Below are 24,805 nucleotides of genomic sequence, written 5' to 3'. Positions count from 1 at the left end.
CATAAATTGAAAAATTTAAGATAAATCTCAAGGCACCGTCCAGGTACTAAACCCTCCCACCGCGACAAGGTGTACCCTTTGGGAGGGTTATATTATATTATATATATAATTTTATATATAATATAATATATAATTAATTTTGTAATATACTATATAAATTTTAATTCGCAAATATAAACGATAAATAAAAATATAAAAGATAAGAGAAAATCTATTATATAAAGCAATGTTCAAAATAATTGTTAGAGAAAGAATTTAATAATATATGGAACGTCTCATATCACTACCTCACTGTTCGAAGGCCATTGAGGGAATGATCGTAGGTCAGAAACATTACCGCAATACTGTTTATATCGCCAAGACCGACTTATATTATGTTATTGTTATAATTCGTCGTTGAAATATTCTATGAATGATTGCCGATTAAGAAATTTAAAACATTGGTCGAAATTTATTTAATTCTAATAAGTATAAGTTAGATAAATTATTATACTAAGCAGCAATAATCGAAAGATCATAATAAAATTAATTTCTTTATCCCTTTTTATATTCCCTTTTTCAATTTTTATTCGCAGTAATTAATGATTGCGGTTCGATAAAGATTTATCGTTGCGATACATTTTCATGACGTTTATCATAAGTTAATTTATTTTTAATTATTAGTAATTATATCAAATTATGTTTTGATACTAATCGTAATCGTGTTTAGAAAAAAAATTCGACAATATGCGAAGCGTTTCGCATCACTACTTTATCGCTCAAGTGTCATCATGCGAATGATAATAAAGCCGTAACATATTTAACAATAGCGTGCTATTGTTTATATTGCCAAAGTCGAATGCCATGTCGATAATTCGTTGCCAAAATATTTTATAAATTATAAAATATACATTAACATGGAATATTAAATTATGGAAGTATTTTAATTTATTGATTAAAATTGATTATTTATTAAATAATTTATCACGGATCTAATTATTTGAATTTATTCGATTATTTTACCACGCTTTTTCGAAGTCAAATTCTATAATATTTAGTTTTGCTTTTAGTTATATTTTAAAAGATTGACTTATAGCGAGCTAAATAAATAAATAAATAAATAAATGTTGAACAGAAAAAAAGACACATAAATAAATAAATAAATAATAGTGTAGAAAGAGAGAACATACTAATATTTTTATATAATAAATTATTATTAATTAAATTATTTATATTTTTATTTATATTATTTATATTAGCAGAGAGACATATATGTTACCCTTTGAGAACATTCATGGACGTTGGCTTTGTAATTCATGTTCACGTTTTTAATGTCCACAGAGGGAGTATCGCTTCCAGGGATCAGCTAAAAGCGGGCCATGACATCTCTCAATCTTCTCTCTGATCTAAAAAACGTGGACATGAACTACAAAGCCAATGTCCACAAAAGTTCTCAGAGGGTAACATATAATGTGCACAATTTCTGGTTCTGTTCCGTGCTATGGGCACAAAATGGCGGTATAGCAAGGTGCTTACGTATATTAAATAAATTTTAATATAAATGAGAAATGACGAATTTGAATATATATATATATATATATATATTCCGTGCTATGTGCACGAAATATCCGTAACACGAATTCTGTAAGGTGTTTATGTATATTAAATATATTTCGATGATAAATAAATTTTATTATCTCTCTCTCTCTCTCTCTCTCTCTATATATATATATATATATATATATATATTCAAATTTGTCATTTCTCATTTATATTAAAATTTATTTGATATACGTTAATACCTTGCTATACAGCACTGGTGCTACTGCCATTTTGTGCACATAGCACGGAACAGAACCAGAAATTGCACATTATATGTTACCCTCTGAGAACTTTCGTGGACGTTGGCTTTGTAGTTCATGTCCACGTTTTTAGATTAACAGAGGACGTATCGCTTTCAGGGATCACCTAAAAGCGGGCCATGACACCTCTCAGTCTTCTCTCTGTATATATGAAGTGTATTTTTCGTATTTACACCGTTTCGTTTCCATGGCAGCAGATTTGAATTTCGGGGAGTGCGTAAATATTTATATAGCGATTTATTTCCTAAGGGATTTGTTATATTTTATATGCAATATTTTATGAAACGTAACGAAATATGATAGAGACTGTTGAATCTGACGTGCAGATCATTTTGAGCATTAAAGAAGGTAAGAAATCTTTTTACATAGCTCTCTTAATTTAGTTATTTTGAGTAGTAGAAGTAATTTCATTTTCTGAAATCAACGTATTTTCAAAGTTATTTTTATAAAATTTATTTTTATAATTAATAATTAAAATAAAGCTACGTTAAAAAACGAAGAAAATTTACATTATAAAAGAAATTACAATTTATATTAATATTATAAAAAAGTATGAATACATTTTTTTATAAATAAATTACGTAAATTTTAAATAGATTTTAAATCTAAAAAGATTTTTGTACATGAATTATTATGATTATTGCACAACCATGTAATATTTTGTATATATTTAATATAGGAAGGGGTTTTGAACAAGTTTTACAACCAACATTATTGATTGGAACTTTAAATGGGCATTCTCTAGAAACAGACAAGATAGAGCCAAGTTCAAATCCACAATATGTGACTGATTTGATTTGGGAGACCAATAAAACTGCATTAAGAAAGTAAGTATTTTACTTTATAAAGTTATACTATTAATCTTAAGACTGAATATAATACAATGTATATCATTTTATATTTAATTTGTAGAATGCGATCAGGACAAGCCCCATTAAAATTAGAATGTTTTGCTTTTAAAGAGGACAAGGCTAAAGAAAGAATCGGATATGTTTTGCTAAGTATACGTTCTGCGACAATATCTAAATATGGAGATTTGAATCCGAAAGCAAATTGGCACAAGTTATTGGGATTAAGGAATGATCTTAAAGTACAGAAACCTGAATTACTTCTTACATTAAGAGTTGAAAATCAAAAAAGTACAAATTCAAATTCAATGATAGAGGTAAAATAAAATGTTATACTTTTATATAATTAATATCTTCTTAATTTAATTAATAGTAAAATGGTAACATTATAATCGTTGATGACGTATAATTAAAATTAGCTACATAAACATATCAAATGTCTGTCATCAAATTGTATTATCTCACAGATAAGCAATTTGATGACAGAAAATAATGCCAATCTGCAAAATGATGAAATAATACCTTACTTGCATCCTGATGAACAATTAATCCAAGTGGGCCCTCCAAATACCTGTTGCGAATTATTCTTATTGAGTATCACAACCACATGTACAGAAAATTTGCATCTGTTATTACCTGAACATTTAAACAATCATGGTGTTGTGCATTTTTTATATCGAATTTTAGAAAATGATATAGAACTGAAGTCATTCAATATAGAATTTGAAAGATCTCGTATCTTTCATGAAAAAGTGATAGTGAGAATACAAAGTTCTTTGAATGTATTAAAACATTACCTACAATCAAAGCCAAATTTATTAATATTTTTAAAACATGAAAATAATACAATAGCCGAATCATTAGTTAATCTGCAATCATTAGTACCTGTGGACAATCTGCAAGAATTTCTCAAATGTACTACAAATGCTAGTATTATTCTACATGAACGATGTTTTTTAACTAAACTAGATACAATAGAAAAACCTATTGAAAACCAATATAAAAAATCCTATCTTGACTTACAACTTAAACTACAATATATTGGAAGTAAAATGGACATTGTGCGTGATCCTGATGCAATAATAAGTAATCCCAGTAATCCTATGATATCCTATATTCAATTTTATAATGAAGAAAATAATGCCAGTCAGGTAGAATAGAAACTTATCCATTTTGTCGATAATTCTTATCCCACAGCGATTATGTGTTCATATGAATATCTATAAAATATTACTTTATATCATTATCAATATTACTTTATATATAAAATATAAAGTATCAAATGTTTTTTTAGAAATGTCCAGAAATAGAGTCTCACAGAAATCCTAGCGGCGATTTTGGAAAATCTAATGTGAAAGATGTATCTCATGAAGTAAAATTATTTGGTACAACTGAAAGCAAAAATATAAATGAACAATATGATTGCCAATGCTTAAAACATCAAATGGATAAAATTGTATATCCACGCTCCTGTAATGCAATATCTTGCAACTCCATTAATAAAGAGTCTAAATCTGTAGGATCTTATAATTGCTATTGTTTACATATTTCACTTGTGGCAATAACATTAACATCTACAAAATTATGTGGACGTCGAATTGAATTCCGGTTTGTTTAATTAAATGATTTTTCAACAATTGAATATTTTTGTTTTAAAAAATCTCCTTTGAGATTTCATGTGATATATAATCTTTTCTTCTAGATTTCATCATCCAAAAACTGATATCACATCAATAGTACATGCAACAATGCCAATTTTACCTGATGAAAAAATTAAATTACAAGAAATTGGATGTCAATTTCACTTTATATCTACGCCAGACGAAATAAAACAATTATTAAAATCTTTCCCACCAAAGATTGGTATGTATGATACAAACAAAAGTGCTGAACCATTATTGTTATCAACGCTTGATGTAAAAGCTTTATTTCATCAGGACAAGGTAGGTATTAATGTTATATTTAAAGAGAAAATAAAAATTTTCAAAATTGAAATAGGAATCTTTTTCAGCCTGAATGTCAATATAAATTATATATGTATGAAACAGAACAATGTAAAATTGGTGAAATAGATATTGTACTTAAACTAGAGAATCGTGGACCACACTTTATATTAAAGAAAGAAACTATTGGTAAAAAAATATATATTAAACTCAATGCTAAACTTTTCTAAATATTTGTTTTTATATTACATTGTTGTTATGTACATTTTTATGTTAATGAATTATACTTTTGTATTGTTAGTGAAATAATAATATATTTTTTAAAAGATAAAAATCTAGGCCCACCAATATTGGACGACAGTTTAGCATATAAAATAGTAGATGAACTTGAAACATGGAAGGAACGTCAAAAGGAAATGTTTAAAGCCGAGGTAAATAATAAAACGATAATGATATTTGTTTAATGAAATGTAATTTATATATATATATATTAGCTCAAGAGAAAGGAAGACCGACATTTAAACATGTTGAGCGAGGAATGGCGGAAGCAGAAAGAGAATCTAGAATCAAAACTCGCATGCAGTGTCGAGCAATGTAAGATACTAGCCAACAGTTTAAATAACGCTACGGAAGATTTAAGAACGCGCAGATTAAAAAGTTTGGAAAATGAAACCAGATTAATTAAAGCAAACGAAGATTTACAATGGAGATATGAAACCAAGTTACAAGAACTTAAGGATTCCATGGACATGATGCAAAATGATTTTACCTCAAAGGTTTATAAAGTATAATTTACTTCTCTTTTTCTTCTATCTCTCATTTGTTTTATATATTGAAATAGATATTATTAAGAAACGCGATAGAATATCGCGAGTATTGCATCAAATACATAAGCTTCTTTTTCCAGAATTTTTCTGTCAATTATATTTTCAATTATATTAATATATCTCAAACATTAATAGTAGCAATAAAAATTTAATGGAATTTATATGATATCGATAGAATTTTTCAATTGTGATTAATTCTAAATTTCATATTTGTTTTTGAAAAGTTAACTTTGTGAAAGTTGCTTAATAATTTTTTATTTTTTAACCTTTATTTCTACATATAGATTTGAATATTTATATGTTTGACATGTGTTTTTACTTCTTTTTTGTTTAAATTTTTTTTAAGATTATGTTCAAAATTACAAATGTAGAGTTTATCAAAAATGTGAAAATCCCAAAATATTTCGAAAAATGTGCATTTTTATGAAAAATGTTTCACACAAAAGTTATAAGTTTTAAGTAACACATTATATAATAATACTGACATAATCTTAGCAATTGAATAGCAATGTCAATGTTACATAAAAATCAATAAAAAATTTTTAAATAAAAACCTCCATTTTTTATTGCATATTTTTCTAATTTATCTCAAGAACTTTTCAAAACACTATAAAAGTATTTTTTCATTAAGTACTTTCCGAGTTATGAAGCTTGACGATTACAGAATCGCTGGCATCAGCAATGTACAAGATTTCAATAATGATTTCAAAAACCTTTATTAAATACTTTAAGAAGTATGAAATGGGATCCTTCCCTCCTCCCATGCTAACGTGCGCCTACACACAACATAAATCCGATTGTAGGATCTCCACGGTCTTAGATAATGCTAATGTTGATTGTACTGTAATCTTCAAGCCTTATAACTCGGAGTACGTATTCAAGAAATAGTTTATTTGTTGATAAATCTCGAGAAAAGCTACAAGAACATCTAATAAAAAAATGGAGGTTTCTATTTAAAAATTTCAAGTTAATTTTCACATGACATTGACAACGCTATTCAAGATCATACTAATATTACTACATATAATGTGTCACTTAAAACTTTTATAACTTTTGCTTGAAATATTTTCCACGAAAATGTGGATTTTTCGAAACATCTCGGGGTTTCCATATACTTTTGATAAATCCTGTGTATCTATAATGCTGTAGATCATCAAACTAGAAGAGAAGAAAACTGCTCTAGAGGCACAAATAGAAATATTACTGTACGAAAATGAAACTCTGAAATCGTCAACGAGTAAACAGGCAGATGAATTGCAAATGTATCAAAAGGCATCTTTAACTACGGATCAAACAGCGTCTTTGTTGCAAGAATTAAAAATTCTCGAAGAAAAATTGGACAATGCTCAAAAGGGAAAATCATTTTTTAAAGAACAGTGGGGAAAAGCAGTTCGTGAGATACATAAAATGAAAGTAGATAATCAACAAGCCATGCAAGTTCAAATCAAGAACAGTAAAGAAGAGCTGAAAAATGTGGAGTATGTTGTGTCAATTAATTTTATTTATATAAGATGTCTCATTTTAGTTGAAAATATTCATAATAAAATCTTGGACAAATCCATAATCGAGAATTGAAGCAAAAATATAAAAAAGGAATATCACTTTTCATGACATTTTGCCATTATAAACAAAAAATTAAATATCTTGAAAAATCAATCCTAAATTTATAAAATTGTTTTTTAATTTAATAGAAATCGAGTCGTTTTTCTTTATTTATATTTTATTTTGATATAATACTGTGAAATACAAAATCTCATTTTTCAGTCTGGCCGAAATTTTATCTGTAGATACAAAGGCTTTGAATAACGATCAAATGTTGCTAAAGGAACTTCAAAAAGAAATTGATGTGATCAAGCCAAAACAAATCTTTACTCCGAAAGAAGATTATTATAATCGAATATTTACAATAGCTGACGACGCCAAGATTTCTTATAATGATTATAACAACGGGTCTGACAAATCAGAAGAGTACAATGACCGGCTACAGGCACTGAAGGAGGAACGTGATTCCCTCTTAAAAACTGGAAGTTATGCTGCCGACGATATAGTGATTAAAAAACTTAACACAGAGATACGATCTTTATTGGTAAATAGGTAGCAAATTTATTTTTTGACTTAACATTTGGTTAGTATTTTTGTACATTATATGAAAAGAAAACAAATTCCGAAAAAAAACTATGATTGTACAAAGCAAGACAATTTATGTACATATATGTACAAATAAATATTTTATATGAGACTTTAAGTTTCTCTCTTTAGTTCTTAATAAATACTTTATATGAGACTTTAATTCTCATCATTAATAATGTTTCTTCTTTATAAAATATGGAAGTATGTCTAAAGGAGCATCATAGTCTCTTAGCCATGTTGGACCGTTGATGATTGTCCCTTTATTTGGATCGAACCATGTTCCTATTGGAAGATAAATATCGCGTCTAGTGAAACCTTCTTGAGTTACCGGAGCAGCCAGTATAGTCTCTCCAAGGAGATATTCTGCAACCCGAAGAAGCAAAGTTTAATTATAGATCATTTATATTTTTCAATCTTTATCAAGTTACAATCTGTTCTCCATGTAAATAAATTTTTATAGATGATTGCCAAAAGGCCAATCGGAAACCAACATGGCCTTCAGACTGGTCTTTAAGGAAGAAAGAAAAGAAATGGCTTATTACATCTGGAATATACAGTACAACTTTGTGAACAATTTTCTTACCGTCATTAATTTTGTAAGCTTCCTCATCAGTTGGATCGATCCACCAGATAGGTGGATTTACGGGCGTGCCTTTGGTGATAGCCTGCTGCATAGCGTTTAGAATTTCTGGCGTCATATTAGCGTGCAAATCGGTATATTTCTTACAGATGGCAATGGTCTGAGAAAATATAGATAAGATATTATTATATCTCAGAATAATATTTTCTAAAAGAGTTAAATTAAATTATATTCGACAATGTTTTTATCTATTTATCTTGCATTTCATCTATTTTAAATAGAATTTTTCAGATTCTTTACTTCCTTGTCATAATCCCATGGCACGAAGGAATATTGCAACGACGGCATGAAGACGTTAGCTTGTAACCATCTGATAAAGAGCTCTTTAGGTGGATATTCCGTACCGTTAAGCGAACCATTCAAATAGCCATTACCACCGATCATGTCTGGCAATACGTAAACATATCCATTGAGATTCATCTGCAGCAACGTCGTGATTAGCGTAGGCAGGCCATTGTTCCATGTCCATCTAGAGTCTTTGTCGATCATGCGAACGAATGTCGGTAATTCCTGGCTACGCCATCCTACTCGTACTTCGATATAATCATTAAAATTGATGGCTAGCGTCTGGACATATTCCTTCGTAAATATACCCGGTTGCATATCAAGTGAACCGCTCAAATTCGCCACCTGTGGTAACCAGGACACTTCGCCAGCGTCGAATTTGAAGCTATCGATGCCAAGATTCTGAAGAAGCTTTAACCGTGCTATCCACCAGTTTATCGCTTTCGGATTCGTGAAATCGATTGTGGCGGCATTCGCACCTGAAAAAAATAGCACAATCGAATAATTAAAACTTCAATAATTTTCCCAATATGTTATCTCAAATACGCTTTCTTAATTTTAATATAATGTATTTAGAACTAAATTACAAGATTAATTATCATTTAAAATTGAAATTTTAGAGAGACGTTACAAGAAAAAGGAAGAGAAAGAATTATGAAAGCGTTTAACAGAAAATGTCCGTTAAATCGACTGCCAAATTTACCTTGCCACCACGACATTTGAACGCGTCTATTCAGATCTTTAACAAAAAAGGAGTTTTGCAATGCAGTAGAGTATGCAGGTTCGCAGTCTCGATTGATGAACGGATGTATCCATAAAGTAACACGAAAGCCTTTCTGCTTTAATCGTTGCACCAGAGCAGTGACGTTGGGAAACTTGATCGGATCAAACACAGCGGAACCATAACAAGTTTCCCATTTGTCATCAATTTCAATTTGACTGTTGTAGAATTTATTGGCGATAATTTCGTCCGCATAAGTCTCCACAATTTTGTCAGTTATGTTAGCCTTGTACCTGGCCCAGGTGGACCATATGGGATGTTGAATCATCCTTTCGTCAGGATGACCCGTTGGTTTACCCAAATGGATTTTTACCATGTTCTGATGAGCGGTCTTCGGATCCAGGAAGACACCTAGTTCATAATTGAGCTGGATGCTATCACGATGTCGATATGGCGCCTTATTCTTTGCGATGAGGCATAGATGATTGTCCAGATAATTATTCTGATCGAGGAACAGCGGACTTGTCTCGTTCACATAAATAGAGATTCCTTTGCTGGATAACCAGTAACGCTCGGATAGTGCCATGTTTGTGGGATGCGTTGGTAGATACGGCTCTTTGTCATAATACATGTGTTGTATAGGCCAATATTGATAACGATATTCCGGTCCACCGAACCATTGGGTACCCTCGATAAATGGATAACAATCGACAAGCTCGGCAGCGGGATTAGCTGCCACGCGAGTAATGTAGATGATCTCGCGATCTGCATTAGTACTAATTCTGGTATACGTAACATTGGCACTTTTTACGCAAAGTATATTATTACCGCCACAATTTTTTTCAAGCACGAACGGACTCGACTGCGATGGAAGTTTTGTATGCAGAATATTTATCATTCTGTCGCCATCTGGAAGAAATATTATATTCGTCGATATAGCTTTTTGATTAAGATTTTCGAAAAAAAAAAAATATATATATGTAATAATATATATAAATATATATAAAAATATATATAATATTAATTATAATATTAATACATAATATTAATATTAATATATAATATTAATTAATAATCCGATCAAACATCAAGTAAATTATGTAACAGTTAGGTATAATTTCCCACAACAGTATACTTGTTACACGTGTAATATTGTATTTATATTGTTGAATAGGCAATTGTAACTAACAGTTATATAATTATTGCTTTGTGTTTGCTAAGATAGTTCCAATTTAGGAAAAAAATAACACATACAGATTGTGAGATTGATAAAAAAATGTTTGTTTTTGTTGATTAATAAAATAATATGAAGAAAATCAAGAATTATATAGCATTGTGAGACTCACCATATCTTGTAAGTTTGAGAATTGTGGTGCTGTTAATGATGCTTACTTGAAGAAAACCATTTTTGGTATAAAGGTCTATATTGTCATCATCACCATAAACTAATGCGCCCAAAGTGAATAGTAACAATATGATCGATAAACGCATCGCTAAAATTAATTCAATTATTGAATAAATATTATTGAATAAATATTATTCTTTGTTTTTTAGTAATACACAAATGACTTTTAAGAAAATACCTAAAGAAATATTAGACGATGGAGATATACAAAATGACTTTAGACGAGTTTTAAAAAATACTTTGCATGTATAAATATATATGTTTCATATTTTATATATCTTTTTGATTTTAATTTTGATTCAAAGACACTATTACGACTTACCGTTCTTCTTTTTCAATCGTTACGTTCTTATGCTAATTTCAATGATGATTAAATCAACGATGCCGTTCGTACCGATTTATATATACCCGGAGAACAAACACTGCATTGTACTGATGTGTGTATCAGTTGTATATGAATTAAGTACCTAATTCTGTACCGAATCGATGATTAAAATTCGCATATTAAATCACTAGGTAGATTACATAGATATCCAATCTGATATCCAATTTTTAATTATCAGTATGCAATAAATATCCAACTGCAAATTGCAAAACGCGTATTATAAGTTTTTATACTATATGTTTTTTTAAATAATATAGTTCTTATACTTGTATTTGCTTTTGCTTAACGCTATGAGCGAATATATAAATACGCAGATAATACCACACTGATAAAAAAATAGTTATCATCCGTGACGTTGCCATCACGACGTACGTCCACCCGCCATAAAGACCGTGACGCGCGCCAAGCGGCCGAGCGGTCGAGAAATCGAGAGTCCCGCCGGGGATTTTCAGAGAGGCGAGCGCGTTAGTTGATAATCAAAAGCTTTATTCTTAATCCTATTTGTCTAAATTGTATGATTTCGGGAGCAATAAATCATCACCGGCGATACCGAAGAACAACCTGGAAGCCTATAAGAAAAGCAGCCTTGCCGAATCATCACCGATCAAAACATTGGCCGAAAACAAAGGTGAAAAACAAAGGTCGGCGATACTCGAGCAGCCTCGCACAATTTCGGTCCATCGGCCCAGCATTCCACGGCCGGCCGGCTATGACGGGCGCTGAAAGAACCCCGCGAAGGGGCTAAACCTCAGTGGAAAAATCCGGAAAATCGCTACCCTCCACTGGAGAGGAACGGAGGCAGCAAGAATCGGCCCTGACGGGAGAATTCCCGAGCACCTGGCGCTGAAAAACGCGCAGGAACAGTGGACCATCGGAGGCGCGGGACCGCGGGCGCACGATGCGCCCTTGCGCCACGCTCGAAAATCCGAGCGCGCGGGAACGGGTCTATCACCCCTCTCGATAGGGTGCGGGGCGAATAGTTAGGGATAAATACGGCGATTCCGAGAGAATAGGAGACTTGTTCTAAGAGATTTTCGGCGAAAAGTCAAGAGAGAGTATCGCGGACGCTCGGCACGGGAAAGACGAATTGGCGGAAGCAACGAGTGAAGAATCCAACGGTGAGATCCCGGATATATTCGTGTCTAATTACGAAAATTTGTACGCCGTCCACCGATACGGCTCGCGGGTCGACCCCTCTGACCGGTCGCGATTAGTGTTTCGTTTGCGTAAATTTCGCGGTAGTGAAAAGAAGTCGAGTGCGACCGTAGTCAAGGGGCGACAGTGATCCGTCGATCGGTCTCATCCGATATACTCGTTCGCCTCTCCGTTATCCGTGTGACGTGCGTTAGTGTATAATTTTTAACTCGAGGCTATCACCGGTCGGAGCGACTCCGACCGAAGTGTAAGTGCTGTCGACCGCCACCCCAGGGGAAAAGTTCCGCGACAGCTTGAGCGGCAAATTGGTGAGTATCTTGGAAATTGTGACAGCGGACCGGAAGTCGCGCGACCAAAGCGGGCCTCGATTCTCGACCATCTCTCTCTCTACGTGCGTTCTCTTTTTGGCGACTCGCAGTCCGCTGACCGCGGACGTGCGAACGATCGGCTGTCGGAGGCGTAAGCTGTCGACACCCGCCGTGCAGTGTGTGCACCGGCGGGAACGCCTTATCGTTGCGATACGCGAATTCCGCGTTCCGATCGACTAGATATTGCCGTTCTTTCAGTAGGTTACATCGTCTGGGCGATATTTCTGTTACTGCAATTAAATAATATAAAGTATTAAGCGTTCATTTCTGTTTTCGATAATTCTAAGATCTCGTATTTCTTTCTGTTTTTCGTACTCGTAATAGCGCGCCTCGTTCGGTTCTCCGAAACCGTAAGCGCTCGCGCGCTTCTTTCCGTTCTCCGTAATTGCAAGAGCTCGCGCACTTCTTTCGGTTCTCCGTAATTGTAATGTTCGGTGCGCTTCTCGCTATTCTCCGTAATAATAAAGTTTCGCGCATTCGAGTCTATTTACTGTAATTATAAAGTGTTGCGTATTTGACTCTGTTTGTCGTCATTATAAAGTCTTAGGCCCAGTTCCACAATCCAGTTAATCCGAGTTTAAGTAGCAAATGGACCAATCAGGACCCAGTTTAACGTATTAAATTCGGATTAACTCGAGTTGTGGAACAGGGCCTTAGCGCTTTCTTTTCGATTGGTTATCTCAAGCGAACATTTGCTGTGAACAGCGTATTATTATTCGTGTCATTTTTGATGGAATTACATATTTCGTTCGCTTATCTTTAATCTTTCAAGGAATCAATTGGTGTAAAGAAAACATACAGTTGTTTTTAAGAAAAAATATGGAATTATTAATTGCAAATTACATATTTTTTTTTTAAACAATTATGTTTTTTCTTTACACCAATTGATTTCTCTCATTATTTTGCGCACAAAAGTATTAAGGTAAGATAATCGAAAAATGAATATTTTACAAGATATTTTATGGTTTATGTAAAATTAAGGAATGATTTCAAGTCTCATAACTCGGAAAGTACTTAATGAAAACTAACTTAATTATAGTATTTTGGAAAGCTCTCTAGATGAGCTACAAGAATATGAAAAAGCATATAGGGTGTCCCATTTAAAGAGTTGGAGCTGACCTTCATGTGACCTTCAGGTGGCTCTTCAAAATCAAACTAATGACACCATCTTATGTCCCCCTTGAAACCATACAACTTTTGTCTGAACAATTTTTTTGTATTCGGCTTACCAACGGAGATATTCAGGTGCGTCGATTAAAATGGGCCACGGTGTATGTACATATATATTTAGCCAAATAAATTAAAATTATAAGATGATGAGACTCAATAAGTTTAAATATTATTTTGTCTAATTAATGATAGATCCAATGATTAATATAATTACAATTCGTTTTTATAACTGCTTGTGATCGAGTTACGCATTATATTATGGATATATTTTCATAGATAAACAGCAGATAAATAATAGATTGTAAATATCAAAAAATTTGTGATTAATATTTCTGATAAGATAAAATATTTATCATATAATTAATATAGATGAAAATTATAATTTCGAATTACAATATCTTTTTTAAAATTTATAATAGCTAAATTATATTAATCATTATTATATATATTATTATATATAATAAAGGGTGTCTCATTTTAATTTATCATCATTAAAAACTTTTTTATTTGTGATTCTGCAAAATAATGTTTCTAATAAAAGTTGTTTGATTCGAAGGGGAACATAAGATGATATCATTGATATAATCTTGGTGGCGTCGTCAGGACAAGGTCATCTTGAATTTTTTTAATGAAACCTCTTATTTTTTATGGAATATTTTCGTAGATTCTTATAACTAACTATCAATTCAAATTATATGTTTTTTTCTTAAAAACAACTGTGTATTTTTTTACACCAATTGATTTCTTTCATTAATTCCAGCATAAAAGTACTGAAATAAAATAATCGAAAAATGAATATTTTATGAAATATTTTATAGTTTGTGTAAAATTAAGAAATTCTTTAAGCCTCATAACTCTCAGAAGGTACTCAATAAAAAAACTTTATTATGTTTTGGAAAGCTCTCGAGATAAGCAATATAATCAGATGAGGATATCATGATTTTATTTCATTGCATTAGAATTCAATTCATCGATTAAAAAAATTAAATCTGTAAAATTAGATTTTGCATCAAAAAATTTTATATTTCTATTTATTGAAAACATACAAATAATATAATAAATATATAATTACAAAATTTTACTTACGTAGAAAGTGCTATTGTTTATAAAAATATGAATATTTATTACAAAAGAGAGATTTATTACATAAAGTAGAGAGATATAAGTAGCCAATAATAATGTAATTTACATATGTAAATAGAAAAAACTAAAAATATTGCAACAAATTACGTAAATTTGCGCTAATTGCGCAAAATTAAAAGATTAGCGCAGTTAATCTTTTTATTGATATTGATTATTTTATTTTATTGATATTTTATTGATATTGATATTATATATATTGATATAAAGTTGATATACGATAAGCGATTTATCTTATCAGTAATTATTATATTATATCAGTAATCACGAGAGAGAATTTTCGGTATCATTATAAATTTTTTAATACCTACTAGTGTTATATATGTTTCTATAAATGTGTATATCTATAAATGATAAATATTTAAAAACGAAAGAAAACAGGAAATAGTTCATATATAAACAATTATAAAACAAATTATTACGATATATTAATTACCATTTTTATAATATATGTAGATAAAATAATATATATAAGTTGTTCTCATTTTAATCAATCATTTCTAAGATTTTTGTTTTTGATTTAAAAAAAATATCTTAGATAAAAATTGTAGGATTTCAAGGGGAATATAAAAGGGATCGAATGAAATTTTTTTATAGAAAGATATCTCACATATATATTTAGGAGGATTAATCTTTATAAATAAAACTATCGTATAGTTATTAGATTATATAAATATTAAGCTTATAACTAAGTTCCCGCCATTTTTTCACTTGAAAAATACATTTATTTTAATAAGAAAATGAATTAATATATTAATCAAAATATAATCCATTGTTTTCTATAACATTTTCCCACCTATTTTTTGCAAAAATTAGATTCCGCGACGATAAAACGACTTGTTTTTTGAAGCAATCCATTGATCGATTCATTTTTGGACTTCTTTGTAATTGGGGAAGTGTGTATCAGCGAGCGCGTGTTGCATTAATCGGAAAAAATGGTAATCCGATGGGACCAATTCTGGAAAATAGACTGGTGCGGCAGAACTTCACATTCGAGCTCCAAGTAATATTCGTTAAGAATATAATATTAAATAAATTTATAATAACATAAAGTGTATTGCAAAAACAAGATAATTATTATTACAAATAAAAATAATTAAATAATTTTCGTAGGTAAAATTTCAATTTAATAATTTTTTAATTTTACATGTCAAATTTTAATTTAATAATTTTTTAAATTTTACATGTCAAATTTTAATTTAATAATTTTTATATGTAAAATTTTAATTTTTTTTTGTATTATTACTGATATTTCTTAAAATACGGAAGTGTATCTAGGGGAGCAGGATAGTTTCTTATCCATTTCGGTCCGCTGATCGTTTTATGATTTTGATCCAGCCATATTCCCGCAGGAAAATAGATATCGCGACTGATGGCACCTTCTTGAATTACCGGAGCAATAAGTATAGTTTCTCCAAGAAGATATTCTGCAACCCGATTAAAAAGTAAAGTTTAATTACGTATAATTTATAGATCATACATTTGTAAAACATACTTTTTCTCCAGTTACTATTTTTTTCACCTATGAATAAATTTTCATAGATGAGGAAGAAAAATGAGAAATTATTTATTAGGTTTGGAATATGTTATACATGTATAATATTATGAAATTACCGTCATTAATTTTATGAGCTTCCTCATTAGTCGGATCGATCCACCAGATAGGTGGATTTACGGGCGTGCCTTTGGTGATAGCCTGCTGCATAGCGTTTAGAATTTCTGGCGTCATACTAGCATGCAAATCGGTATATTTCTTACAGATGGCAATGGTCTGAGAAAATATAGATAAGATATTATTATATCTCAGAATAATATTTTCTAAAAGAGTTAAATTAAATTATATTCGACAATGTTTTTATCTATTTATCTTGCATTTCATCTATTTTAAATAGAATTTTTCAGATTCTTTACTTCCTTGTCATAATCCCATGGCACGAAGGAATATTGCAACGACGGCATGAAGACGTTAGCTTGTAGCCATCTGATAAAGAGCTCTTTAGGTGGATATTCCGTACCGTTAAGCGAACCGTCCAAGTAGCCATTACCACCGATCATGTCTGGCAATACGTAAACATATCCATTGATATTCATCTGCAGCAGCGTCGTGATTAGCGTAGGCAGGCCATTGTTCCATGTCCATCTAGAGTCTTTGTCGACCATGCGAACGAATATCGGTAATTCCTGGCTACGCCATCCTACTCGTACTTCGATATAATCATTAAAATTGGTGGCCAGCGTCTGGACATAGTCCTTCGTAAATATACCCGGTTGCATATCAAGTGAACCGCTCAAGTTCGCCACCTGTGGTAACCAGGACACTTCGCCAGCGTCGAATTTGAAGCTATCGATGCCAAGATTCTGAAGAAGCTTTAACCGTGCTATCCACCAGTTTACCGCTTTTGGATTCGTGAAATCGATTGTGGCGGCATTCGCACCTGAAAAAAATAGCACAATCGAATAATTAAAACTTCAATAATTCTCCCATTATCTCAAATACGCTTTCTTAATTTTAATATAATGTATTTACAACTAAATTACAAGATTAATTACTTATTCATTTAAAATTGAAATTTTAGAGAGACGTTACAAGGAAAAGGAAGAGAAAAAATAACGAAAGCGTTTAACAGAAGATGTCCGTTAAATCGACTGCCAAATTTACCTTGCCACCACGACATTTGAACGCCTCTATTCAGATCTTTAACAAAAAAGGAGTTTTGCAATGCAGTAGAGTATGCAGGTTCGCAGTCTCGATTGATGAACGGATGTATCCATAAAGTAACGCGAAAGCCTTTCTGCTTTAATCGTTGCACCAGAGCAGTGACGTTGGGAAACTTGATCGGATCAAACACAGCGGAACCATAACAAGTTTCCCATTTGTCATCAATTTCAATTTGACTGTTGTTGAATTTATTGGCGATAATTTCGTCCGCATAAGTCTCCACAATTTTGTCAGTTATGTTAGCCTTGTATCTGGCCCAGGTGGACCATATGGGATGTTGAATCATCCTTTCGTCAGGATGACCCGTTGGTTTACCCAAATGAGTTTTTACCATGTTCTGATGAGCGGTCTTCGGATCCAGGAAGACACCTAGTTCATAATTCAGCTGGATGCTATCACGATGTCGATATGGCGCCTTATTCTTTGCGATGAGGCATAGATGATTGTCCAGATAATTATTCTGATCGAGAAACAGCGGACTTGTCTCGTTCACATAAATAGAGATTCCTTTGCTGGATAACCAGTAACGCTCGGATAGTGCCATGTCTTCGGGATGCGTTGGTAGATACGGCTCTTCGTCATAATACATGTGTTGTATAGGCCAATATTGATAACGATATTCCGGTCCACCGAACCATTGGGTACCCTCGATAAATGGATAACAATCGACAAGCTCGGCAGCGGGATTAGCTGCCACGCGAGTAATGTAGATGGTCTCGCGATCTGCATTAGTACTAATTCTGGTATACGTAACATTGGCACTTTTTACGCAAAGTATATTATTACCGCCACAATTTTTTTCAAGCACGAACGGACTCGACTGCGATGGAAGTTTTGTATGCAGAATATTTATCATTCTGTCGCCATCTGGAAGAAATATTATATTCGTCGATATAGCTTTTTAATTAAGATTTTCGAAAAAAAAAATATATATATATATGTAATAATATATATAAATATATATAAAAATATATATAATATTAATTATAATATTAATACATAATATTAATATTAATATATAATATTAATTAATAATCCGATCAAACATCAAGTAAATTATGTAATAGTTAGGTATAATTTCCCACAACAGTATACTTGTTACACGTGTAATATTGTATTTATATTGTTGAATAGGCAATTGTAACTAACAGTTATATAATTATTGCTTTGTGTTTGCTAAGATAGTTCTAATTTAAGAAAAAAATAACACATACAGATTGTGAGATTGATAAAACAACGTTTGTTTTTGTTGATTAATAAAATAATATGAAGAAAATCAAGAATTATATAGCATTGTGAGACTCACCATATTTTGTAAGTTTGAGAATTGTGGTGCTGTTAATGATGCTTACTTGAAGAAAACCATTTTTGATATAAAGGTCTATATTGTCATCATCACCATAAACTAATGCGCCCAAAGTGAATAGTAACAATATGATCGATAAATGCATCGCTAAAATTAATTCAATTATTGAATAAATATTATTGAATAAATATTATTCTTTGTTTTTTAGTAATACACGAATGACTTTTAAGAAAATACCTAAAGAAATATTAGACGATGGAGATATACAAAATGACTTTAGATGAGTTTTAAAAAATACTTTGCATGTATAAATATACATATATGTTTCATATTTTATATATCTTTTTGATTTTAATTTTGATCCAAAGACACTATTACGACTTACCGTTCTTTTTCAATCGTTACGTTCTTATGCTAATTTCAATGATGATTAAATCAACGATGCCGTTCGTACCGATTTATATATACCCGAAGAACAAACACTGCATTGTACTGATGTGTGTAACCGTCAAAAAAAAGATTACGAAAAGATTAATAACTCGCGCTCTGTGGAACAGGGATGGAGGACGTTCTCGCGCGAGCCGCGGCGGAGCGGAAACGTCGTTAAAAAAAGATAACGAAATTAATGACTCGCGCTCTGTGGAACAGGGATGGAGGACGTTTTCGCGCGAGCCGCGACGGAGCGGAAACGCCGTCAAAAAAAGATAACGAAATTAATGACTCGCGCTCTGTGGAACAGGGATGGAGAACGTTCTCGCGCGAGCCGCGGCGGAGCGGAAACGCCGTCAAAAAAAGATAACGAAATTAATGACTCGCGCTCTGAACGCGCGTGGAACAGGGATGGAGGACGTTCTCGCGCGAGCCGCGGCGGAGCGAAGGCCGTTTCGATATCTCGATAGGTTGGGCGCCAGATGCGGTCTTTCACGCATCAGTTTTTCCACGAAACTTCAAAGAACGCGAAAAATAATAGCCTGCTTCGCCACGGGCGGACTAGCTCGCCTAACAGTAGAGGGGAGGGGTTTTGGGAGAAAGTCAATTGATTATGCGAGACTTCACTAATTCAAAATGCGACAGACACAAAACGGGTTTCGACAACCACGAGAAACTAACACTCAAATAAATTACGCGATCTTAACAAAGAAATATAACAAATTTATTAATAGAGAAATAATATAAAAGAAAAATGTAAAAATGAACTTGAATAACAGATCAGTTTGGAAACGACGGTTCACAATAATATCCAACGAAATACGAAAGCGCGATACACAATCCGATTAATCCTGGCACGAATAATAAGATGTTATTCGAAGCAAATGTTCGCTTGAAATAGACAACCGAAAACGAGAGCGTTAACACATTCCTGCTGTTTATCCGAGCTAGTTTTTTTGGCCGGAGTTCGCTGAACGATACCTTTCAGAATACAATAGATTTTCGACGCGGAAATATTCGCGGGTAATATTCACCCAAAACGTATCATAATTTCGGCAGCCAAATCGATAACTTGTCGCTACGGACTTTTCCTCACAATTTCCTAGTTCGCAATACAAAACGGCAGCTTAATAATTCGACAGCATAAGTAACCATAGATCGAAAATACTTAATACTTTTGCGAAGATGGATCAAGTATGCGACAGGCGAACGATATGTTCGATATTCGATAACCGATGGCGGCCGGAGATTCTTCTCTGCCAGCGGGCGTGCCTTTGGTGATAGCCTGCTGCATAGCGTTTAGAATTTCTGGCGTCATACTAGCATGCAAATCGGTATATTTCTTACAGATGGCAATGGTCTGAGAAAATATAGATAAGATATTATTATATCTCAGAATAATATTTTCTAAAAGAGTTAAATTAAATTATATTCGACAATGTTTTTATCTATTTATCTTGCATTTCATCTATTTTAAATAGAATTTTTCAGATTCTTTACTTCCTTGTCATAATCCCATGGCACGAAGGAATATTGCAACGACGGCATGAAGACGTTAGCTTGTAGCCATCTGATAAAGAGCTCTTTAGGTGGATATTCCGTACCGTTAAGCGAACCGTCCAAGTAGCCATTACCACCGATCATGTCTGGCAATACGTAAACATATCCATTGATATTCATCTGCAGCAGCGTCGTGATTAGCGTAGGCAGGCCATTGTTCCATGTCCATCTAGAGTCTTTGTCGACCATGCGAACGAATATCGGTAATTCCTGGCTACGCCATCCTACTCGTACTTCGATATAATCATTAAAATTGGTGGCCAGCGTCTGGACATAGTCCTTCGTAAATATACCCGGTTGCATATCAAGTGAACCGCTCAAGTTCGCCACCTGTGGTAACCAGGACACTTCGCCAGCGTCGAATTTGAAGCTATCGATGCCAAGATTCTGAAGAAGCTTTAACCGTGCTATCCACCAGTTTACCGCTTTTGGATTCGTGAAATCGATTGTGGCGGCATTCGCACCTGAAAAAAATAGCACAATCGAATAATTAAAACTTCAATAATTCTCCCATTATCTCAAATACGCTTTCTTAATTTTAATATAATGTATTTACAACTAAATTACAAGATTAATTACTTATTCATTTAAAATTGAAATTTTAGAGAGACGTTACAAGGAAAAGGAAGAGAAAAAATAACGAAAGCGTTTAACAGAAGATGTCCGTTAAATCGACTGCCAAATTTACCTTGCCACCACGACATTTGAACGCCTCTATTCAGATCTTTAACAAAAAAGGAGTTTTGCAATGCAGTAGAGTATGCAGGTTCGCAGTCTCGATTGATGAACGGATGTATCCATAAAGTAACGCGAAAGCCTTTCTGCTTTAATCGTTGCACCAGAGCAGTGACGTTGGGAAACTTGATCGGATCAAACACAGCGGAACCATAACAAGTTTCCCATTTGTCATCAATTTCAATTTGACTGTTGTTGAATTTATTGGCGATAATTTCGTCCGCATAAGTCTCCACAATTTTGTCAGTTATGTTAGCCTTGTATCTGGCCCAGGTGGACCATATGGGATGTTGAATCATCCTTTCGTCAGGATGACCCGTTGGTTTACCCAAATGAGTTTTTACCATGTTCTGATGAGCGGTCTTCGGATCCAGGAAGACACCTAGTTCATAATTCAGCTGGATGCTATCACGATGTCGATATGGCGCCTTATTCTTTGCGATGAGGCATAGATGATTGTCCAGATAATTATTCTGATCGAGAAACAGCGGACTTGTCTCGTTCACATAAATAGAGATTCCTTTGCTGGATAACCAGTAACGCTCGGATAGTGCCATGTCTTCGGGATGCGTTGGTAGATACGGCTCTTCGTCATAATACATGTGTTGTATAGGCCAATATTGATAACGATATTCCGGTCCACCGAACCATTGGGTACCCTCGATAAATGGATAACAATCGACAAGCTCGGCAGCGGGATTAGCTGCCACGCGAGTAATGTAGATGGTCTCGCGATCTGCATTAGTACTAATTCTGGTATACGTAACATTGGCACTTTTTACGCAAAGTATATTATTACCGCCACAATTTTTTTCAAGCACGAACGGACTCGACTGCGATGGAAGTTTTGTATGCAGAATATTTATCATTCTGTCGCCATCTGGAAGAAATATTATATTCGTCGATATAGCTTTTTAATTAAGATTTTCGAAAAAAAAAATATATATATATATGTAATAATATATATAAATATATATAAAAATATATATAATATTAATTATAATATTAATACATAATATTAATATTAATATATAATATTAATTAATAATCCGATCAAACATCAAGTAAATTATGTAATAGTTAGGTATAATTTCCCACAACAGTATACTTGTTACACGTGTAATATTGTATTTATATTGTTGAATAGGCAATTGTAACTAACAGTTATATAATTATTGCTTTGTGTTTGCTAAGATAGTTCTAATTTAAGAAAAAAATAACACATACAGATTGTGAGATTGATAAAACAACGTTTGTTTTTGTTGATTAATAAAATAATATGAAGAAAATCAAGAATTATATAGCATTGTGAGACTCACCATATTTTGTAAGTTTGAGAATTGTGGTGCTGTTAATGATGCTTACTTGAAGAAAACCATTTTTGATATAAAGGTCTATATTGTCATCATCACCATAAACTAATGCGCCCAAAGTGAATAGTAACAATATGATCGATAAATGCATCGCTAAAATTAATTCAATTATTGAATAAATATTATTGAATAAATATTATTCTTTGTTTTTTAGTAATACACGAATGACTTTTAAGAAAATACCTAAAGAAATATTAGACGATGGAGATATACAAAATGACTTTAGATGAGTTTTAAAAAATACTTTGCATGTATAAATATACATATATGTTTCATATTTTATATATCTTTTTGATTTTAATTTTGATCCAAAGACACTATTACGACTTACCGTTCTTTTTCAATCGTTACGTTCTTATGCTAATTTCAATGATGATTAAATCAACGATGCCGTTCGTACCGATTTATATATACCCGAAGAACAAACACTGCATTGTACTGATGTGTGTAACCGTCAAAAAAAAGATTACGAAAAGATTAATAACTCGCGCTCTGTGGAACAGGGATGGAGGACGTTCTCGCGCGAGCCGCGGCGGAGCGGAAACGTCGTTAAAAAAAGATAACGAAATTAATGACTCGCGCTCTGTGGAACAGGGATGGAGGACGTTTTCGCGCGAGCCGCGACGGAGCGGAAACGCCGTCAAAAAAAGATAACGAAATTAATGACTCGCGCTCTGTGGAACAGGGATGGAGAACGTTCTCGCGCGAGCCGCGGCGGAGCGGAAACGCCGTCAAAAAAAGATAACGAAATTAATGACTCGCGCTCTGAACGCGCGTGGAACAGGGATGGAGGACGTTCTCGCGCGAGCCGCGGCGGAGCGAAGGCCGTTTCGATATCTCGATAGGTTGGGCGCCAGATGCGGTCTTTCACGCATCAGTTTTTCCACGAAACTTCAAAGAACGCGAAAAATAATAGCCTGCTTCGCCACGGGCGGACTAGCTCGCCTAACAGTAGAGGGGAGGGGTTTTGGGAGAAAGTCAATTGATTATGCGAGACTTCACTAATTCAAAATGCGACAGACACAAAACGGGTTTCGACAACCACGAGAAACTAACACTCAAATAAATTACGCGATCTTAACAAAGAAATATAACAAATTTATTAATAGAGAAATAATATAAAAGAAAAATGTAAAAATGAACTTGAATAACAGATCAGTTTGGAAACGACGGTTCACAATAATATCCAACGAAATACGAAAGCGCGATACACAATCCGATTAATCCTGGCACGAATAATAAGATGTTATTCGAAGCAAATGTTCGCTTGAAATAGACAACCGAAAACGAGAGCGTTAACACATTCCTGCTGTTTATCCGAGCCAGTTTTTTTGGCCGGAGTTCGCTGAACGATACCTTTCAGAATACAATAGATTTTCGACGCGGAAATATTCGCGGGTAATATTCACCCAAAACGTATCATAATTTCGGCAGCCAAATCGATAACTTGTCGCTACGGACTTTTCCTCACAATTTCCTAGTTCGCAATACAAAACGGCAGCTTAATAATTCGACAGCATAAGTAACCATAGATCGAAAATACTTAATACTTTTGCGAAGATGGATCAAGTATGCGACAGGCGAACGATATGTTCGATATTCGATAACCGATGGCGGCCGGAGATTCTTCTCTGCCAGCGTTTCGCCTCTTTCTTCCGCGAAAGCAGCTCAGGTTTCGCTCTTGGTCGTACTTTGGCGATTATTTCGCACCACGACAAATTCGACAGACGCAAAGTACCATTTATTACGCTCTATTCGACGGCGTAATAAGCGCAACAAAGACGCAAATACTCTAACGCACACTATACGATAAAGTACAATACAC

General features: G+C 33.2%; 3 protein-coding genes across 5 annotated transcripts; 1 reads left to right on the top strand and 2 right to left on the bottom strand.

Moving 5' to 3' along the window:
- Nucleotides 1-1,965: 1,965 nt before the first annotated feature.
- On the top strand, nucleotides 1,966-7,957 carry LOC105259416 (centrosomal protein of 120 kDa). Of its 2 annotated transcripts, XM_020030038.2 has the most exons (11): nucleotides 1,966-2,189; nucleotides 2,521-2,668; nucleotides 2,754-3,006; nucleotides 3,984-4,297; nucleotides 4,392-4,632; nucleotides 4,701-4,821; nucleotides 4,960-5,063; nucleotides 5,127-5,408; nucleotides 6,609-6,937; nucleotides 7,224-7,545; nucleotides 7,792-7,957. In XM_020030038.2, exons 1-11 carry the CDS (start codon nucleotides 2,138-2,140, stop codon nucleotides 7,798-7,800), a joined length of 2,175 nt encoding a protein of 724 aa, XP_019885597.2. In that variant the 5' UTR covers nucleotides 1,966-2,137; the 3' UTR covers nucleotides 7,801-7,957. The 2 variants fall into 2 exon arrangements, with proteins under 2 accessions (XP_019885597.2, XP_011269623.2); XM_011271321.3 differs by lacking the exon at nucleotides 7,792-7,957 and having other exon boundaries at nucleotides 7,224-7,663.
- On the bottom strand, nucleotides 7,744-10,180 carry LOC105259417 (myogenesis-regulating glycosidase-like). The gene is made up of 4 exons (XM_020030039.2): nucleotides 9,218-10,180; nucleotides 8,470-8,993; nucleotides 8,173-8,329; nucleotides 7,744-7,952 (listed from the first exon to the last, which is right to left on the bottom strand). The coding sequence occupies exons 1-4, from the start codon at nucleotides 10,131-10,133 to the stop codon at nucleotides 7,759-7,761; spliced, it is 1,791 nt and encodes a 596-aa protein (XP_019885598.2). The 5' UTR covers nucleotides 10,134-10,180; the 3' UTR covers nucleotides 7,744-7,758.
- Nucleotides 10,181-16,078: 5,898 nt separating this feature from the next.
- On the bottom strand, nucleotides 16,079-23,420 carry LOC109609718 (myogenesis-regulating glycosidase-like). 2 transcript variants are annotated; one of them, XM_025413700.1, is made up of 7 exons: nucleotides 23,312-23,420; nucleotides 22,927-23,073; nucleotides 21,561-22,487; nucleotides 20,813-21,336; nucleotides 20,585-20,672; nucleotides 16,473-16,541; nucleotides 16,079-16,285 (listed from the first exon to the last, which is right to left on the bottom strand). In XM_025413700.1, exons 2-7 carry the CDS (start codon nucleotides 23,069-23,071, stop codon nucleotides 16,101-16,103), a joined length of 1,938 nt encoding a protein of 645 aa, XP_025269485.1. In that variant the 5' UTR covers nucleotides 23,072-23,073; nucleotides 23,312-23,420; the 3' UTR covers nucleotides 16,079-16,100. The 2 variants fall into 2 exon arrangements, with proteins under 2 accessions (XP_025269485.1, XP_025269481.1); XM_025413696.1 differs by lacking the exons at nucleotides 20,585-20,672; nucleotides 20,813-21,336; nucleotides 21,561-22,487; nucleotides 22,927-23,073; nucleotides 23,312-23,420 and adding exons at nucleotides 16,770-17,293; nucleotides 17,518-18,444; nucleotides 18,884-19,030; nucleotides 19,269-19,377 and having other exon boundaries at nucleotides 16,473-16,629.
- Between the last annotated feature and the right edge of the window lie 1,385 nt (nucleotides 23,421-24,805).

The sequence above is a fragment of the Camponotus floridanus genome, unplaced genomic scaffold, assembly GCF_003227725.1.
Source record: "Camponotus floridanus strain SB8 unplaced genomic scaffold, Cflo_v7.5 scaffold11, whole genome shotgun sequence".
NCBI classification, from domain to species: Eukaryota; Metazoa; Arthropoda; class Insecta; order Hymenoptera; family Formicidae; genus Camponotus; species Camponotus floridanus.
This window is presented reverse-complemented; position numbering and strand designations above follow the sequence as displayed.